The sequence below is a fragment of the Rhinatrema bivittatum genome, chromosome 4 (assembly GCF_901001135.1).
Source record: "Rhinatrema bivittatum chromosome 4, aRhiBiv1.1, whole genome shotgun sequence".
Lineage (NCBI taxonomy): Eukaryota > Metazoa > Chordata > Amphibia > Gymnophiona > Rhinatrematidae > Rhinatrema > Rhinatrema bivittatum.
In genome coordinates, this window is record NC_042618.1 from 85,263,725 (window position 1) to 85,282,065 (window position 18,341).

At 50.8% G+C, this 18,341-nt stretch overlaps 1 protein-coding gene across 6 annotated transcripts in view; it reads left to right on the top strand.

Moving 5' to 3' along the window:
- The window catches only part of AREL1 (apoptosis resistant E3 ubiquitin protein ligase 1), a 295,300-nt gene that overhangs the window by 220,202 nt on the left and 56,757 nt on the right, over nt 1-18,341 (top strand). For all 6 annotated transcript variants that reach the window (XM_029598425.1, XM_029598426.1, XM_029598429.1 and 3 more), the window contains exons 12-13: nt 931-1,006; nt 11,754-11,863. In XM_029598425.1, coding sequence (XP_029454285.1) covers nt 931-1,006; nt 11,754-11,863 — 186 coding nt within the window. The remainder of the gene's footprint in view (nt 1-930; nt 1,007-11,753; nt 11,864-18,341) is intronic.

Consider the following 18,341-nt stretch of genomic DNA (forward strand, 5'->3'; position numbering starts at 1 on the left):
CCAGGAGTCTGGACTGATCTGCGGTACTACAGGAACGAAAATTAGCAGGTAAGAACCAATTTTCCTATAAGCATGGGTGAGCGGTCTCTGAGGGAAATGGGCAGACTAGATAACCAATGTGATCTGTTTCTGCTGTGCCAGGCACTGAGAGCAGTGACCCTCGGCTGAGAGGAGAGAAGACTGTCAGCAACTGAGGCTGGCAGGAGTGAGAAGGGGGATGGGTAATTGGGAGCTAGGGAGACTGGTGGTTGGGGTTAGGGGTCTAGCGAGGGGGAGAAGAGAGTCTGCTAGCTAGGGAAGAGGAAGGAAAGGGGGGCATGCAAGAAAATAAAGCAGAAACAGAAATATTTTGAAAAACAATTTTCATTTTCTGTTATGTAACAAAGATGAGATTAGGCTAGATGAGGGGGGGTCCCCTTTCTGCTCTTCAGTGTCAGGGTCCCTCAGGGCTGGATTAAGATATGCTAATGCCCTAAACTCTGTCACGTAGCATTGGCAACAAGTGTAAAACTTGTTTTTAGAAGCCCTGACCTTTACTTTCAGAGGCTTATGCCTAAATTCAGCACTGAGCTCCTTCCTCTTCTCCACCTTGCCCCCTGCTCATCAGCCCTGAAATCGGTTCACATCATTTAAGGAAGTTAGCTAGCTGGCCCTTGGGGGCATACAAAAGATTCTCTGTCTGTCATGTCTGCACATCCAGTTTGTCGTACTATTGTGCTCCTCTGTTCATCAGCAGATCAGAGGAAAAAACCTCAGTGCAATATGGATGGCAGGGCAGAGGGCGTTCTGCAGAAAGCCAGGGGCTGCTTTTCACAATTCTGTGCCAAGTGTTAAAATCTGCAGTAACTGCCGTGCCTACAGAATCGGGCAAACCAGGGGCTTCCCTGTCTGGTGAGAGAAAACTTTACACTGAGTACTTGTCTTTTGCAGTCTATGAAAGCCACACGAAACTTCTCTGTCTCTGATTGGAGCAAAAACTTTGAAGTGATTTTCCAAGATGAAGAAGGTAAGTTGCCCTTTTTTTCACAGCAAAGACAATATTTATTTATTTAACTATTCAAGTCATATATAGCAAAAAATCGGGAAGCAGCATTGTACAAAAACTGCTCAAAGTGGTATTAGAAATGAACATCAAAAATAGCAATGTACAATATAAAAATATGGGCACACAAAAATAAAAAACAAAAACGCATCACTACAAATAGACTAACCACAAACACCATAAAATCAGACCATCAAAAGGAACATCAATAGATCTTAACATACACAAAGCAGCCAAGAACCACCAACCTCAACAAGACAAGCTGATGAATCCATCAGTCCAATGATTCTTCCTCACCAGCTCTCACAAAGCGCCCATAATCCCCAATAGGTTCAAATACCACCTTAGCAAACAGAGAACAGATATATCTACAATTTTTAACTAAAACTGAGGTACATAAGAACATAAGTAATTGCCATACTGGGTCAGACCAAGGGTCCATCAAGCCTAACATCCTGTTTCCAACAGTAGACAATCTAGATTACAAGTACCTAGCAAACAGTAAATAAATCAACTCAGTACTCAAAGTGCGATTTCACCATGGAGCGATACAGAGGAATTATGACATTTTCCGTTTTATTCACCATTCCCTTCCGAATAATTTCTAACATTCTGTTTGCTTTTTTGAGTGCTGCAGCACACTGAGCCGACTATTTTAAAGTATTATCCACTATGATGCCTAGATCTTTTTCCTGGGTGGTAACTCCTAATACAGAAACTAACATTTCCTAGCGTGTAGCAGATGGACTCAGAACCAATGGGTATAGTGTACTCCTGATAGCAGTTGGAGACGGATCAGATTTCAATCTGACGTCAGCCCATAGTACATATACCCCTGCAGGAAGTGCAGCTCTTCAGTATTTTCCGTCTCCATAGCAGTTAGGGACTATCTGCACGCTCTTGCAGCGTTAGAACCAATTCAACGAAAAAAAAACAAATTTGAAGAAAAATTCTAGCTCTGAAGACGAGCCCCGCTTTCCTGTGATGATACCCTCGGGTCCCTCCCCCAGTTGAGATTTTCCCGAGGAGATTTCCGTGGTCCCTCTGAGGTGAACCTCGGTCCAGCGGCCAATTCGCGATGAGGACCCTAGCCCCCGATCCCGGGCGCAGCTGAGAGGCAGCGGGTGCACCCTTGAGCATGGCGGTGAAGGATTTGCCCTCTCCCCCGCAGCCGGAGACCGGCCGGCCCGAAATCGGGAAGCACCGAAGACGAGGTAAGGTAGAAATCTTAGCGTTGACTCCGGTCTCGAGGTTCGAGGAGTCGCACAGGTCGCCGGCGGGACCAGTGCCACCGGGTTGATCCGCCCTAGCAGGGCCAGGCCCCAGTTAGTTCCAAGGGTCTACCCACTTGGAGACCCTATGAATGGTGGTCGCCATATTGCCCGCGTGGTCACCGTGGCCATCTTGGCCCTATTTGCCACTCCGTTGTCGTCTCTGACCCGAGTGCACAAGACCAGCTAGGGCACAAATTACATGTGCGCATAATAGTTTACACGCACCTTAATCCTCTGGGGGGGATATGATAGAGGTGTTTAAGATCATGAGAGGTCTAGAACGGGTAGATGTGAATCGGTTATTTACTCTTTCGGATAAAAGAAGGACTAGGGGGCACTCCATGAAGTTAGCATGTGGCACATTTAAAACTAATCGTAGAAAGTTCTTTTTCACTCAACGCACAATTAAACTCTGGAATTTGTTGCCAGAGGATGTGGTTAGGGCAGTTAGTATAGCTGTGTTTAAAATAGGAGTGGATAAGTTCTTGGAGGAGAAGTCCATTACCTGCTATTAATGAAGTTTACTTACAGGTCGATACAGTACAGAGCGCACTGTTAACCCGCATTTGGATGCGCGTTTTTGACGCATTAGCTATTCCCCTTATTCAGTAAGGGGTAATAGCGCGTCAAAATGCATGTCCAACCCCCCCCCCCCCCCCCGAGACTAATAGCGCACAGTAACGATACAGTAAGTAAAATGTGCAGCCAAGCCGCACATTTTACTTTAAGAAATTAACGCCTACCCAAAGATAAGCGTTAATTTCTGCCGGCGCCGGGGCAGTAAATCTGCTTTTCTGTGCACCCTCCGACTTAATATCATTGGCGATATTAAGTCAGAGGCCCCCAAAAGATTAAAAAAAGTTAAAAAAATAAATAATAAAATGTAATATAGGCCTGCGGGTCGCGGGTTGAAAACTGGATGCTCAATTTTTGCCGGCGTCCGATTTTCGAACCTGGGGTGTCAGCGGGCTCGAGAACCGACGCCGTCAAAATTGGAGCGTTGGCTGTCAAACTTGCTGACAGCCGCCGCTTCCGTCAAAAAGAGGCGCTAGGATGCGCTAGTGTCCCTAGCGCCTCTTTTTACCGCCGGGCCCTAATTTAAATTGTTACTGAATCACGCGCACAGGAGAGTGGGCGGTCGCCCGCTCTCTCCGCGTGGTTACTGTATCGGCCCAGTTAGAGATAGCCACTGCCATTAGCAATGGTAACATGGAGTAGAACTTAGTGTTTGGGTAGCTTGCCAGGTTCTTATGGCCTGGATTGGCCACTGTTGAAACAGGATGCTGGGCTTGATGGACCCTTGGTCTGACCCAGTATGCAGGTTCTTATGTTCTGGGACTTTAATCTGTCTTTATTCTGCAGCTCTGCACTTCTAATACACACTGAGGTAGATTTTTAAAACATACGCGCGCGCATACTTTTGTTCGCGCACCAGGCGCAAACAAAAGTACGCTGGATTTTATAAAATACGCGCGTAACCGCGCGTATTTTATAAAATCCGGGGTCGGCGCGCACAAGGTGGTGCACATTTGTGCAACTTGCGCGCGCGAGTTCACTGCGTGCGCTGCCCCGTTCCCTCCGAGGCCGCTCGGGAAATAGGCGAGTGGCCTCAGAGGGAAATTTCTTTTCTACCCCCCCCCCCCCCCCACCCCCCCCCCCCCCCCCCCCCCCCCCCCGCACCTTCCCTTCCCTTCCTCTACCTAACCCACCCCCCCCCCGGCCCTATCTAGACCCCCCCCCCTACCTTTATCAGAGAAGTTACTACTGCCTTCGGGCAGTAGTAACTTACGCGCGCCGGCGCAGCAGGCCCCGACACAGGCCGCTGTGTCGGGGCACTCGGCCACGCCCCCCAGACACGCCCCGATCCCTAACCGCGACCCCTGGCAATGCATTCGACTGCCCCTTTTTGCAAGCCCCGGGACTTACACGCGTCCCCCTTTGAAAATCTACCCCATTAGGCATAAAACAGACATCCTTTCCTATTGTGAAGTGCGTATATATGTAAAGAGGGCACGTTTGCTGTCCATGCTCATTGTGTCCTTTTAAAAACCAGCAAATACAAACCGTGCATGCTGTGCATATACATTTATTTAACATTTTTCTATTTCCTAGCGTGTAGCAGATGGACTCAGAACAAGTGGGGTATAGTGTGCTCGTGCTAGCAGTTGGAGACGGATCTGACGTCAGCACGGGTACATATACCCCCACAGGAAGTGAAGCAATTCAGTAATTTCCGTCTCCAAAGCAGTTTGGAGCTACCTTATGCTCGCCGAGCGTTTTTCCAAATTCTAACGACTAAATTCATAGTAGAATACCTAAAGACAAGCCCCGCACTCCTGCGGTGATACCCTCGGGTCCCTCCCCCAGTTGAGTTTCCCGAGGTGATTTCTGGGGTCCCTCTGAGGTAGGAGCCTCGGTCCGGTGGCTGAATCGCGGCAGGGACCTGGCCCCCGAGTGAGAAGGGCTCGGGCGCGGCACAGAGGCAGCCTCAGTCCCGATCGTTCGCGGTGAGGACTTGGCCCCCGAGCGAGACGGGTTCGGGCGTGGCTTAGAGGCAGCGGGCGCACTTCCTCGACCGCGGCGGTGACGGTAATCACCCTCTCCCCCCGCAGCCAGAGACCGCCCGGGTCGCAGCCGGGAAGCGCCGAAGATCAGGTAAAAGGCGTACATCTTTACTTTCTGGTCTCTGAAGAGCGAGGATTAGCGGGGTCTGCCTACATGGAGAACCGCCAAGGAGGTCGCCATCTTGCCTGCCTGCTCGCCGTCGCCATCCGCCCTGGGTCGCCGCTGCGATCGAGCACTCAGATCAGATTAAGCGCACAGGCAACGGGCGCGTATGTTAGGCGCCCGAAAGTAGTTGGGCACATATCATAGGCGCCGGTATTTGTGACAGGCGCACATTGCTGGGCGCACCTTAATAGGTGCACATCTTCCGCACATAAGCCTCGCGCATAGAGGTAACAGACACGATGGAGCGTATGAGAGCCCATGCATCCACAGAGCTGGCACCTCCAGAATCAGGCATAAAAGCTCTAGGCCTCTGCTCAGCATGCCACCTCAGAACCACACAGAGCGAGGAAGCGGACTCCCTATGTGCCCAATGTGAGGTGGCCCTGGGAGTTCCAGGCCAGGGCCGGTCTCAGCCCAGATTAATTGCCAGTTCCTCAGGGAACACCCCGGACCTAGCAGGCCGAGGCGAGCAGCCGGGGAACCCCAGAGACCTGGTGCCCCCTATGGCTAGAACCTGCTTCGCTCTCCTGGGTGGAATTATTCAAGGGGATTCACGCCTTTGTTAAGATGCAGTCTGATCCCCGAACGGACCCATACGTACCGGATGACCCTGCCCCTGGACCCTCAAGACCTAGGCACGGACCCCCGCCACCCGGAAGCCCCACGTGTGGGGATTCAGATTGTTCTGAGGAAGAAGAAGGCGAGCTCCCTGAGGAGTGAGAACTTCCCTCGGGGATAGAGCCGTATCGAACCATGAGACGCTTCTTTCTTAAGGAGGATCTCCCAGACCTGGTCTCTCAATGTCTGTCGGAGCTGGCTATCCCGGACCAAGGCACCCCAGGGGAACCTAGAATGAACCTCCTGCTAGAGGGCCTTCGTCAAACGGCTCACCATTTTCCCCTCCTGCAAGCAGCACAGCAGCTAATCGATCTGGAGTGGAATGCGCCGGAGGCCTCATTCAAAGGGGGTCGGGCCTTATCTAGCATGTACCCCCTGGACCCGGCAACCAAGGAGCTGCTGGCGTGCCCCAAGGTAGACGCCATAGTTTGCGCAATTGTGAAGCGCACCACCATTCCAGTGGAGGGAGGGGCAGCCCTCAAGGATGCACATGACCGGCGCCTGGATGCCATTCTGAAACAAGCCTTTGAGGTGGCATGGTGACGCGTTCCTGTTTATCACAAGCCAGGAACAACACCCCGGGGGAAGAAATGGAATCAGCTCTCTCATTCCTCACTGACGCTGCATCCGACCTAGTCAGTATGGCAGCCAAGGGAGTATCATCCTCAGTGGCAGCCAGGAGACAGCTCTGGCTACGAAATTGGTCGGCCGACTCCTCCTCCAAGACATGCCTTACAAGAATGCCCTTTAAGGGGTCCCTCCTGTTCGGCAGTGACCTCGAGAACCTGGCTACCAAATGGGGCGCCTCTCCATTACCCCGTCTACCAGACGACAAGTCAAGGAGGAACCAGCGCCCTTTTCCTAGGCCATCCAGAGGTAGAAGCTCACAACGCTTCAACCCCTACAGGAATAGCTACCAAGCACCCGTTCTCAGACCAGGAATCAGTCCTTTCGGACCAGGTGCAACAAGAGGGGAACCGGCTCAGGTCCGGGTCCCGGCCGCACCCCACAATGAAAATCAGTTGACCCATCCGAGGGAAGAAGCCATAGGGGGCAGGCTAACCCTATTCTACCGCAGATGGGTCGAGATTACTTCGGACCAGTGGGTCCTCGCCATCATCCGAGAAGGGTATTACCTGAACTTCCTTCGTATTCCTCCGGACAAGTATGTGGAATCTCCTTGTCCACCCCTCAAGAGGGCGGCACTGGAAGCTACCTTGTGGAGACTCCTGTCCCTAAAAGCCATATTCCCAGTGCCTGCATGGGAGATAAATTCGGGGCATTACTCCATTTATTTCATCGTACCCAAGAAGGGGGGCACTTTCAGGCCCGTCCTGGACCTCAAGTCAGTCAACAGACACTTAAAGGTCCCAGGATTTCGTATGGAAACTCTGCGGTCAGTCAGAAATGCAATACAGCCAGGGGAGTATCTCACCTCCCTGGATCTGTCAGAGGCCTACTTGCATATCCCAATTCATCGGGATCACCAGCGCTACTTACGCTTCAAAGTCCTGAACCAACACTTTCAGTTTCGGGCTTTACCCTTTGGGTTGGCCACCGCGCCGCGGACCTTTACCAAGGTAATAGTAGTGGTGGCGGCATCACTCAGGAAGGAAGGAATTCTCGTCCATCCCTACCTGGACAATTGGCTGATCAGGGCAAAGTCACCGGAGGAGAGCCACCGGGCAACCAACAGAGTTATATCTCTTCTGGAAAGCCTAGGATGGGTAGTCACACAAACAAGAGTTCACTACAGCCTTCGCAGTAACTGGAATACCTGGGAGTCCGATTCGACACCCAGGGAGACAAAGTCAGCCTGACCTCCAAGAGGAGATCAAGACTCCGGAATCATTTACAGACTCTGCTGAGCACCACCCGGCCCACAGTTTGGGATTACCTACAGGTCCTCGGCCTAATGGCGTCCACTCTGGAAGTGGTACCATGGGCACGGGCTCATATGAGGCCGTTACAACGCGCCCTCCTATCTCGGTGGAGCCCACGGTTACGGAACTACACCGTGCATCTACCTCTACAGGCCAGAGTGCAGACTCAGCTACGTTGGTGGTTGCAGCCCGGCCATACGAGCCGGGGGTCAAAAATGTCCGCTCCAACCTGGACACTGCTCACCACAGATGCCAGCCTGAGCGGCTGGGGAGCACACTGCGAAGAGCTAACCGCCCAAGGGCAATGGAACACAGAGGAGTCGGGGTGGAACATCAACCGACTGGAGACACGGGCAGTCAGGTTAGCCTGCCTGCAATTTGCCTACAGACTTCGAAACAGAGCAGTCAGAGTGATGTCGGACAACGCCACCACGGTGGCATACATCAACCGACAGGGCGGAACCAGAAGCCGACAGGTATCCTTAGAAGTAGCCCCCCTGATGGCTTGGGCGGAAGCAAATCTCCAGGACATCTCCGCCGTCCACATCGCCGGGAAGGACAACACCACGGCAGACTTCCTCAGCAGAGAAAGCCTAAACCCGAGGGAGTGGCAGCTGTCATCCACGGCCTTCCAGATGATTATGGATCAGTGGGGGACTCCGGGTGTACAATTCTGGTCGCCACATCTCAAAAAAGATATAATTGCGATGGAGAAGGTACAGAGAAGGGCTACCAAAATGATAAGGGGAATGGAACAGCTCCCCTATGAGGAAAGACTAAAGAGGTTAGGACTTTTCAGCTTGGAGAAGACTACTGAGGGGGGATATGATAGAGGTATTTAAAATCATGAGAGGTCTAGAACGGGTAGATGGGAATCGGTTATTTACTCTTTCAGATAGTAGAAAGACTAGGGGGCACTCCATGAAGTTAGCATGGGGCACATTTAAAACTAATCGGAGAAAGTTCTTTTTTACTCAACGCACAATTAAACTCTGGAATTTGTTGCCAGAGGATGTGGTTAGTGCAGTTAGTATAGCTGTGTTTAAAAAAGGATTGGATAAGTTCTTGGAGGAGAAGTCCATTACCTGCTATTAAGTTCACTTAGAGAATAGCCACTGCCATTAGCAATGGTAACATGGAATAGACTTAGTTTTTGGGTAATTGCCAGGTTCTTATGGCCTGGATTGGCCACTGTTGGAAACAGGATGCTGGGCTTGATATGGACCCTTGGTCTGACCCAGTATGGCATTTTCTTATGTTCTTATGGACATGGACCTACTAGCAGACAGGCCCAACGCTCAAGTACCCAGATACTTCAGTCGCAGGCGAGATCCTCTATCCCACGGGATTGACGCCCTGGTACAGCCATGGCCTCAGGGGGTCCTGCTATATGCCTTTCCCCCATGGCCCCTGCTGGGCGCCATTATACACAAGATTCAGCGGCACAGAGGCCTAGTTCTTCTGGTGGCCCCGGACTGGCCAAGAAGACCCTGGTACACAGACATGAGAAGACTACTGGCAGGGAAGCCACTACCCCTACCCCCTCACAGGGACCTGCTACGACAAGGTCCCATCCTCCACGAGGATCCAGCTCAATTCTCTCTTACGGTCTGGCCCTTGAGAGGGCCCGACTGAAGAAGAGGGGGGATACTCGGGGTCGGTAATCGATACACTCCTCCGAGCACGAAAGTTCTCCATATCACTAACTTATATAAGGATCTGAAGAGTATTTGAAGCCTGGTGCGAAACTCGTGGCACCAATCCACATGCCGCTAGGATCCCCATCATTTTGGATTTCCTGCAAGAAGGGCTGCAGGAAGGGTCTGTCCCTCAATTCAATCAAGGTTCAGGTGGCAGCGCTATCCTGCTACGGCCCCAGGAGTGAGGGCAACAGCATTGCCACACACCCAGACATTTCACGTTCCCTGAAAGGAGTCAGACACATTCGCCCGCCACTGAAGTGGCCAGTGCCCCTGTGGAACCTCAACCTAGTTTTGGAATTCCTAGCGGGACCTGCCTTCAGACCCCTCCGAGGCCTGTCCCTCCGCTTATTAACCTTGAAGATGGTGTTCTTGCTGGCCGTATGCTCAGCGCGCACCGCATCTCAGAGCTACAAGCGCTGTCCTGCTGTGATCCGTTTCTCAGAATCACCCCAGAGGCTATCCATCTTCACACGGTTCCTTCCTTCTTACCCAAAGTTGTCTCACACTTCCACCTCAACCAAACCATATCCTTGCCAACCATGGAAGGGTTGAAGAAATGGGAAGCAGGTCGAATACTGCGTCGTCTCAACATTGGCAGGCTGCTGTCCAGATACCTGGAAATGTCGGAAGCAGTGCGAAAGACGGACCCCCTGTTCGTCCTTCACAGTGGGAAGAGGCAAGGAGAAGCAGCTTCACAGGCGACTATTGCTCGCTGGATCAAAGAAGGTATCAAGGCGGCCTACGTAGACGCGGGAAAACCACCACCTCTACGGGTCAAGGCTCACTCTACCAGAGCACAAGCGGCCTCCTGGGCAGAAACTAGGATGCTGTCGCCTGCAGAGATATGTAAAGCGGCAACGTGGTCCTCCATCCATACCTTCTCCAGATTCTACCGTCTGGACGTCCAGGCCAGGGAGGACACAGCATTTGCAAGGGCAATCCTAAACGGACCTCGGGCAGCCTCCCACCCAGTCCGGGAGTAGCTTTTGTACATCCCATTTGTTCTGAGTCCATCTGCTACACGCTAGGAAATGGAGAGATTACTTACCTGATAATCTCGTTGTCCTTAGTGTAGGCAGATGGACTCAGCATCCCACCCGGCTGCCGATATAGATGGGGATTCACCCATTCAAGGTAAGCCATGTTTTTCTTACATAGGGCATCCACCCTGCCGGGGGTCGACGCCTTCTGGTTGAGAACACTGGCGGTCTCCAGCTACTGTCAATCGGTCAGGTTAATCCTGTTAAGTTGATCAATCGGTCAGTCACACATATATCCATAATGCTTTTGCAAGGAAGATTACTGAGCTTCTGCACTTCCTGCAGGGGTATATGTACTACGTGCTGATGTCAGATCCGTCTCCAACTGCTAGCACGAGCACACTATACCCATTTGTTCTGAGTCCATCTGCCTACACTAAGGAAAACGAGATTATCAGGTAAGTAATCTCTCCATTATGCTGCAAATCACAACAAAAGCAACAGAACACAAATGTAAAAATGCATTACATAAAACTACGGCACAATAATAAGATAATAAAGCCATGAAAAGAAGCATAATTTTCTCCCCTGACCTCGCACTTCTCTTTAAGCCAGCTGAGAGCAGACTGGGAGGAAAGGGCTTTGCAAATTGCCTTCACGGGTGATATTTTCAAGTTCCTGTGCACTTTCCAGCTCTTGTTGTGTAATTTGCCCATCATGTTATAGGGCAGAATGTGCACTAAGAGCTCGATATTCAGCGACATTTCTCCAGCTAAGTCCAGACTTGGCTAGAGAAATGGCAGGATTAGAAAATCAGTAGTTACTCAACTGAAAGTTAGCCGGGTAACCTGAAGGTATTCTGGGGGCAGCGCCACTTACCTGGCTGAGGTTGGCCAGATAAAAGCTGATATCTGGCATTATTCAGCTATGATAGCCAGCTACGTTCAGGAGCGCCTGAAAATCTTTCTAAAGTTAACGGGATAAACTTCCTGCTAGCTGGGTATATTCAGTGCTATGTTAGCCGGATTCCCAGCCTCTGAATAATGGCCCTAAGAGCTGGACAGGTAGAAGTAAGGAGAAAAGGAAGATCAGCAAGGCTGTGCCCTAGGAGAACCTTCACTGCTATGGAAGCTGCATCTACACCTCTCTGTCTTCTCACCTTTTACCAAGTTCTGCATCCCCCTCCCTTTCTGCCTAGTATCCTCAGAACCCCACTTATTACCCCAATCTTTGTCCCATTTTGCAGTTCCCAACATCCTCTCTGTCCACCCCCTACCTGCCCAGAATCCTTTCTCTCCCTCTCCACCTCCATCCCCTCCTCTCTTGTGGTGTGGTGCCTTAAATGTGAGTAGGTGGTACTGGAGGCTTCAGGGGTTTTGCCACCTCACTCCCCAAATTTTGACCCCTTAGAAACCATCTAGTTTGCCTGATGAAGAACTGGCTTTGGAGATCAGGGATTGGGTGAATCTACTCTAAAAATATAACTTGGGGCTTACTGCTGAAGTTTGTGTTTTCTCCTCTAGCTCTGGACTGGGGGGGACCTCGCAGGGAGTGGTTTGAGCTGATCTGTAAAGCCTTGTTTGACACAACCAATCATCTGTTTACCCGTTTTTGCGACACCAACCAAGCACTGGTGAGTAATAACCTACTTTCTACTAATCACTTCTTTCATCCTCTTTCGCCAAGATCAAGAAAACAAAAAACACCCTCAGATGGTATGGAGAAGCTCTGTGATGTGCAAATGTGCCCAGGCAGCCCTTCCCGATGACCCACAGGGTGGTGGAATCCATGACAAGTGAAACGTTTTATAGCTGGGATCAGGATGCGTCAAAGGTGGTGTAATCCTCAGTGCTTCACTAGGCCAGCAAAAAAACAAAAATAGATGTTTTCTTCGTATGTAGTACTAATGAGTCCATGGTGCTGAATGAAATAAATACAAAATGTCTTATGTAGAAAGAGAATCCCCGGGCCAGTCGTCATTGGGAATCCGCCCCTGCTCGGGGTCCTCCAGGGTACAGCCAATTTCTCGCCTTTGCCAGTCTCTGCGGTAGACCCGGATTTGGTTGACTCTGCGCCCCCGGCGCAAGTCGAAGGAGATGATCCTCGAGTCCTCCACCTTTTCCAGAGCGATGAGCTGGATTCGCTCATTTCGCATGTCTTGGCCGAGTTGGACATTGAGGCTCCCCAGGATGCTCCTCGTACCAGCACAGCACAGACAAGAGGGGACCCGTCCTGGCGGGGCTCAAGCCGCCTTTGAAGACCTTTCCTTTTCATCCTATGCTCCTCCAATTGCTGTCCAAGGAGTGGGAGACTCCGAGGACTCCCTGGATCTGCTGATGGATGCTGCAGTTTCAGCAGTCACGAAGAAGACTACTATTCCAGTGAGTGGAGGAGCGGCCCTCAGAGATTTGCAGGACCGCAAACTTGAGGTATATTTGAAGAGGGTTTTTGAGGTATCTGCCTTGGGAATTTGGGCTGCTGTCTGTAGCTCCCTGATGCAGCGAGCAGGGCTCCGGTGGCTCCAACAACTGCTTGGCACCCAAGAATTGCCTCCAGGGGAGGCACAACAGGCGGAAAGGCTGGAAACCATCATAGTATATGGTGCGGACGCACTGTATGATCTTCTACGGGTGCTGTCTAGGTCCATGGTGTCCATAGTCTCAGCCAGACGCCTCCTCTGGCTCAGAAACTGGGCCGCGGATTCCCCCTCCAAGTCTCAACTTGGCTCCCTCCCTTTCAAGGGTAAATTGCTGTTTGAGGAGGAGTTGGATCGACTCATCAAATCGCTCGGGGAGAATAAGGTGCATAAGTTACCGGAAGATCATCCTCGGAGCTCCAGGACTTACAGCTCTCCGCAGAACCGTTTCAGAGGACAACTGCACTTTCGCCAGGGGGCAGCCGGTACCCCCACAGGCCTGCCTCGTCACAATTGCAGTCCTGGTCTCATTCCTTTCGGGGTCGAAGATCAGCCCAAGACGCCCTCGCCCAAGGGACTTCTGCTAAATCTCCGCAATGAAATATTGCCGGCCCACTCTTCAATTCCCCAGATAGGAGGCCGCCTTTCGCTATTCTATGAGGAGTGGGCCACAATTACCTCAGACCAGTGGGTTCTGGATATTCTAAAGCACGTTTACGCTTTAGAGTTTGCTCGACCTCTCAGAGGTCGATTTGTCTTCTCCCCTTGCGGATTAAAGAAACAGGACGCAGTGCGACAGACGCTGGACCGGCTTCGGGAATTGGGAGCCATTCTTCCCGTGCCAGTGATGGAACAAGGGTTCGGCCATTATTCCGTCTACTTTGTAGTCCCCAATAAGGAGGGCTCCTTCCGGCCGATCATGGATCTCAAGCTGGTCAACAGGGCTCTCAAGGTTCCTCACTTCAGGATGGAAACCCTACGCTCCATGATTGCGGCGGTGCACAAGGGAGAGTTCCTAGCGTCCTTGGATCTGACGGAGGCCTATCTGCATATCCCCATCTGGCAGGAACACCAGCGCTTTCTCCGCTTCAAGATTTTGGGTCAGCACTTCCAGTTCCAGGCCCTGCCATTCGGCCTGGCAACCGCTCCTCGCACCTTTACTAAGGTGATGGTAGTGATGGCGGCAGCCCTGTGGAAGGAAGGGATTCTGGTCCGTTCCTACTTGGACAACTGGCTCATCCAGGCAAAGTCCAGGGACTTGGCCAGCACTCAGTGGAACGAGTGTTACTCCTCCTCCAATCGCTCGGTTGGGTCATGAATTTTACCAAGAGCAGCTTCACTCCATCCCAGCAGCTTCACTCCATCCCAGTGTCTCGACTTTCCGGTCCGGACGAAGAGAGACGCACGGTCTCTCTTCGTCCGGACCGGGCCCGATCGCTCCTCCTTCAGGTTCAGTGTTTTCGGGACCTCCAGCCTCCCATGGCTTGGGACTATTTCCAGATGCTAGGTTCCATGGCCTCCACGATAGATGTCATGCCTTGGGCCTTTGCCCACATGCGTCCATTGCAGAGAGCATTACTATCCCGGTGGAAACCGGTGTCCCGAGAGTTTCAGGCTCTCCTGCCGCTACTGCCCCTAGCCCTGGACAGCCTGACCCGGTGGCTAGACCTGGATCATTTGCTCCGAAGAGTGGAGCTGGAGGTTCCACAAGGGGTACTTGCCAGGTTCTTATGGCCTGGATTGGCCACTGTTGGAAACAGGATGCTGGGCTTGATGGACCCTTGGTCTGACCCAGTATGGCATTTTCTTATGTTCTTATGTTCTTAATCGTGAAGACAGATGCCAGCCTCGCTGACTGGGGAGCAGTGTGCAGCCGTCAATTGACGCAGGGGCAATGGACACCAGAACAGGTGTCGTGGCCCATCAACCGTCTGGAGACCAGAGCGGTCCGTCTTGCGCTGCAGCGCTTCCTGCCCCTAATCCAAGGTCAGGCAGTCCGAATCCTCTCTGACAACGCAACGATGGTTGCATACATCGACCGTCAAGGAGGGACACGGAGTCTCCATATTGCTCGAGAGGCCGACCAGCTGATGCCGTGGGCAGAACTTCACCTGTCTCGTTTGGCGGCGTCTCACAATGTAGGAGTGGACAATGTTCAAGCGGATTTCCTAAGTCGTCAGCGCTTAGATCCCGGAGAATGGGAGCTGTCCCTGGAGGCAGCGTCACTACTCTTCACGCAATGGGGCCCTCCACATCTGGATCTGATGGCCATGCAGAGGAACGCGAAGGCTCCGCACTTCTTCAGCCGCAGAAGAGAACACTGTGCGGAAGGCATCGATGCCCTAGTCCTCCCGTGGCCAATGAACGTCCTGCTTTACGTTTTCCCACCCTGGGCCCTGGTGGGAAGGGTGCTCAGGCGAATAGAGGGTCACCGGGGGCCCGTGATCCTGGTGGCTTCGGAGTGGCCTCGTCGACCCTGGTTTGCCGACTTAGTCAACCTAGCAGTGGACAGACCGCTGCGCCTCAGGCATTTGCCGAATCTACTACGACAGGGCCCAGTATTTTTCGACCAGGTTGATCGCTTCTGTCTAGCGGCCTGGCTTTTGAATGGCGCCGGCTAAGGCGACAGGGGTACCCGGAGGCGGTTATATCCACTCTTCCCAAGGCTAGGAAGACTTCCACCTCCATGTCCTATGTCCGGGTCTGGAAAGTGTTTGAGGCTTGGAGTCAGTCCTCACGCCTCTCTCCACGGCATGCGACCATTGCCCACATCTTGTCTTGTGCTGTGTAAACAAGTTTGCCAGCGTGGGCTGGAGATGGGATTGGCCTATAATTCCTGCGGGTCCAGGTGGCAGCCCTTGGTGCTCTGGTCCACCCTTCTGAAGGATCTACCCTTGTTACACATCCGGATGTGGTCCATTTCTTAAAGGGAGTAAAGCATGTGAAACCTCCGATCCGCAATTTATGTCCTTCCTGGAGCTTGAATTCGGTCCTTTGAATTCTTGGCAGTCCACCCTTTGAACCACTGAAACGGGCTTCTCTCAAGGACCTTACTCTAAAGACGGTTTTCTTGGTTTCCATCTGCTCCGCTCGCAGAATCTCGGAGCTTCAGGCCTTGTCATGCAGAGAGCCTTATCTATGCTTCACGGACTCCAGGGTATCCTTGGGTACCGTGCCATCTTTTCTTCCAAAGGTGGTCTCGTCCTTTCACCTGAATCAGTTAGTGGAACTGCCTTCATTCCAGGATGAGGACTCCAGAGAATTTAGGGGCCTAAATGTCAAGCGCGCTCTCCTTCGATATTTGGAGGTTACCAACAACTTCCATTTATCAGATCATCTTTTTGTCCTCTGGAGTGGTCCTGAGAAGGGGAATAAAGCTTCAAAGACCACAATCGCCCGGTTGCTGAAGGAAGCCATTTTGGCGGTGTATGTTGGAGCGGGACATTCTCCCCCAGAAGATATTAAAGCTCATTCTCTCCGCGCTGAGGTGGCTTCCTGGGCCGAACGCCGAGCGGTCTCTCCACAGCAAATTTGCAGAGCAGCTACCTGGAAGTCCTTGCACACATTTGTGCGTCACTATTACTTGAATCTTCAACCATCGACCTCGGGGTCCTTTGTGGCTCAGGTCATTCAAGCTGGACTATCAGTGGCCCACCCTACTTAGGGAAGCTTTGGTACATCCCACTGTCTGGACTGATCCTGGTATGTACAGGGAAAAGAAAATTATTTCCTTACCTGCTAATTTTCGTTCCTGTAGTACCATGGATCAGTCCAGACACCCACCCTCTGGTTTCATGGGGACAATCTGCCAACTCTTAGAAAATAGCCACTGCTATTACTAGCAATGGTAACATGAAATAGACTTAATTTTTGGGTATTTGCCAGGTTCTTATGGCCTGGATTGGCCACTTTTGGAAACAGGATGCTGGGCTTGATGGACCCTTGGTCTGACCCAGTATGGCATGTTCTTATGTTCTTAACTCGACTGTGTTCTTCTTTCAGGACCGGTTTGGTGCTGATCGAGCTTTCTGGTTACGTTTGTTTAGTCATGTTGATAGTTTATGTACTTTAATTTGTATTGATCCATCCAAGGTGTTTTTCCTTATTGCTTGGTTGTTCTTAATACTGAAGGTTTACAGAGGGCACACCAGTTATGAGGAACCGCCCTCTCAGCTTTTGCTCTGACTCCACCTGCTGGAAGGGGCAGATAACCCCCTGTCTGGACTGATCCATGGTACTACAGGAACGAAAATTAGCAGGTAAGGAAATAATTTTCTTATCATTGCAGACAAGGATCATGGAGCACCATACCTCTATCATTAGTGGAGGACTAGTCTAGTGGTTAGAGCAGTGAGCTACGAACCAGGAAAGCAGGGTTTGAGTCCTGCTGTCGCTCCTTGTGACCTTGGGTACAAACTTAGATTGTAAGCCCCTTGGGGATAGGGAAATACCTACAGTACCTGAATGTAATCCACTTTGAAGCTCTGAAAAAAGTGTGAAAAAGCGGAATATAAATCCAAATAAATAAATAAATAAATCATTCGAGAGGATAGAAGCGCTGCTGGTGGTCCATTGCCTAGCGATGAAACACAATTTTTAATTTCACTTTTGCAATATTGGAGAAGGTTGCACTTGGTTTGTGGGAGGAGATTTTGACTCACTGCTTATACGTAAGGAGCAACATTGGATTTATTCCCTTAATAATGTTTATCCTTTCAAATTGAACAAGGAAATTGAGTGGTTTGCTTGTTGATGAGGTACTTTGTAGGGTTGTTTTGATTGGCTGAGGGCTGTTCATATTTGTCATCAGTCATCATTTTGATTGGCATTTATATGTTTTGTCTTATTTATGTTGGTGGATGTTGAGACGAGGTTTTGATTGGCGGATGTGTTTGGATGATTGTAGTAGTGTGGGTGAGTGTATGTCTTTATACTTACAAGGACATTGGTTGATGTATCTGTAAGTTTGGATGCAGTGACATGATTGGTTAATACGTCCCTTTAAATTTAGAATGGGTTTTCAATATCTTTGAGCTGTTCGCCATTTTTAAAGAAAGTTGTGGAGGTATGTACGTGTCCAGGGTCTCTGTTATTTGTGAGGGGAACTCTCTGATGTTTTGTGTGTTATGTTTTATGCATTTTTGTGTGTTATGTATTTTCTACATTATTTGAACTCCTGAGACAAGCGATTCTTTTGCCGAAATATGAACCTATGTCGGGTTGGGTGTTGATGTATTGAACACAGCATCAGAAGTATCTCATAGTACAATAAGCTGTATGCCTTCAAAACTTTTTCTTGTGCATTCATTGAGAGAAATCTTAGCATTTATTTGATATGTTTTTCATATAATGTTTGTTCATATGTACATTGCAAAAATTTATTGAACCAGTAAATATATGAACTTGAGGTGTCTTTGTCTGACACAGTTTGTAGCCCATTATGAGGCAAAAGACGGGTTATGTTAGGGTTGTGGACCCAGCTCGGCTGGGGAACCTCCACGGAAATAGTCCAGGACTCCAGGGACAGGCTACACTAGGGGATCTTCTGCCTATATCAACCACCTTCTCCGCAGGTTGAGCCCTTGGGTTCTGGTGACTGGCAGGACTTAAACAAGGAAGAGACCTAATGCTAAAGCTGCACTGGAATCCAGAGTGCAGGCAGAAGTCAGGCAGGACTGAAGAGGGACACCAGACA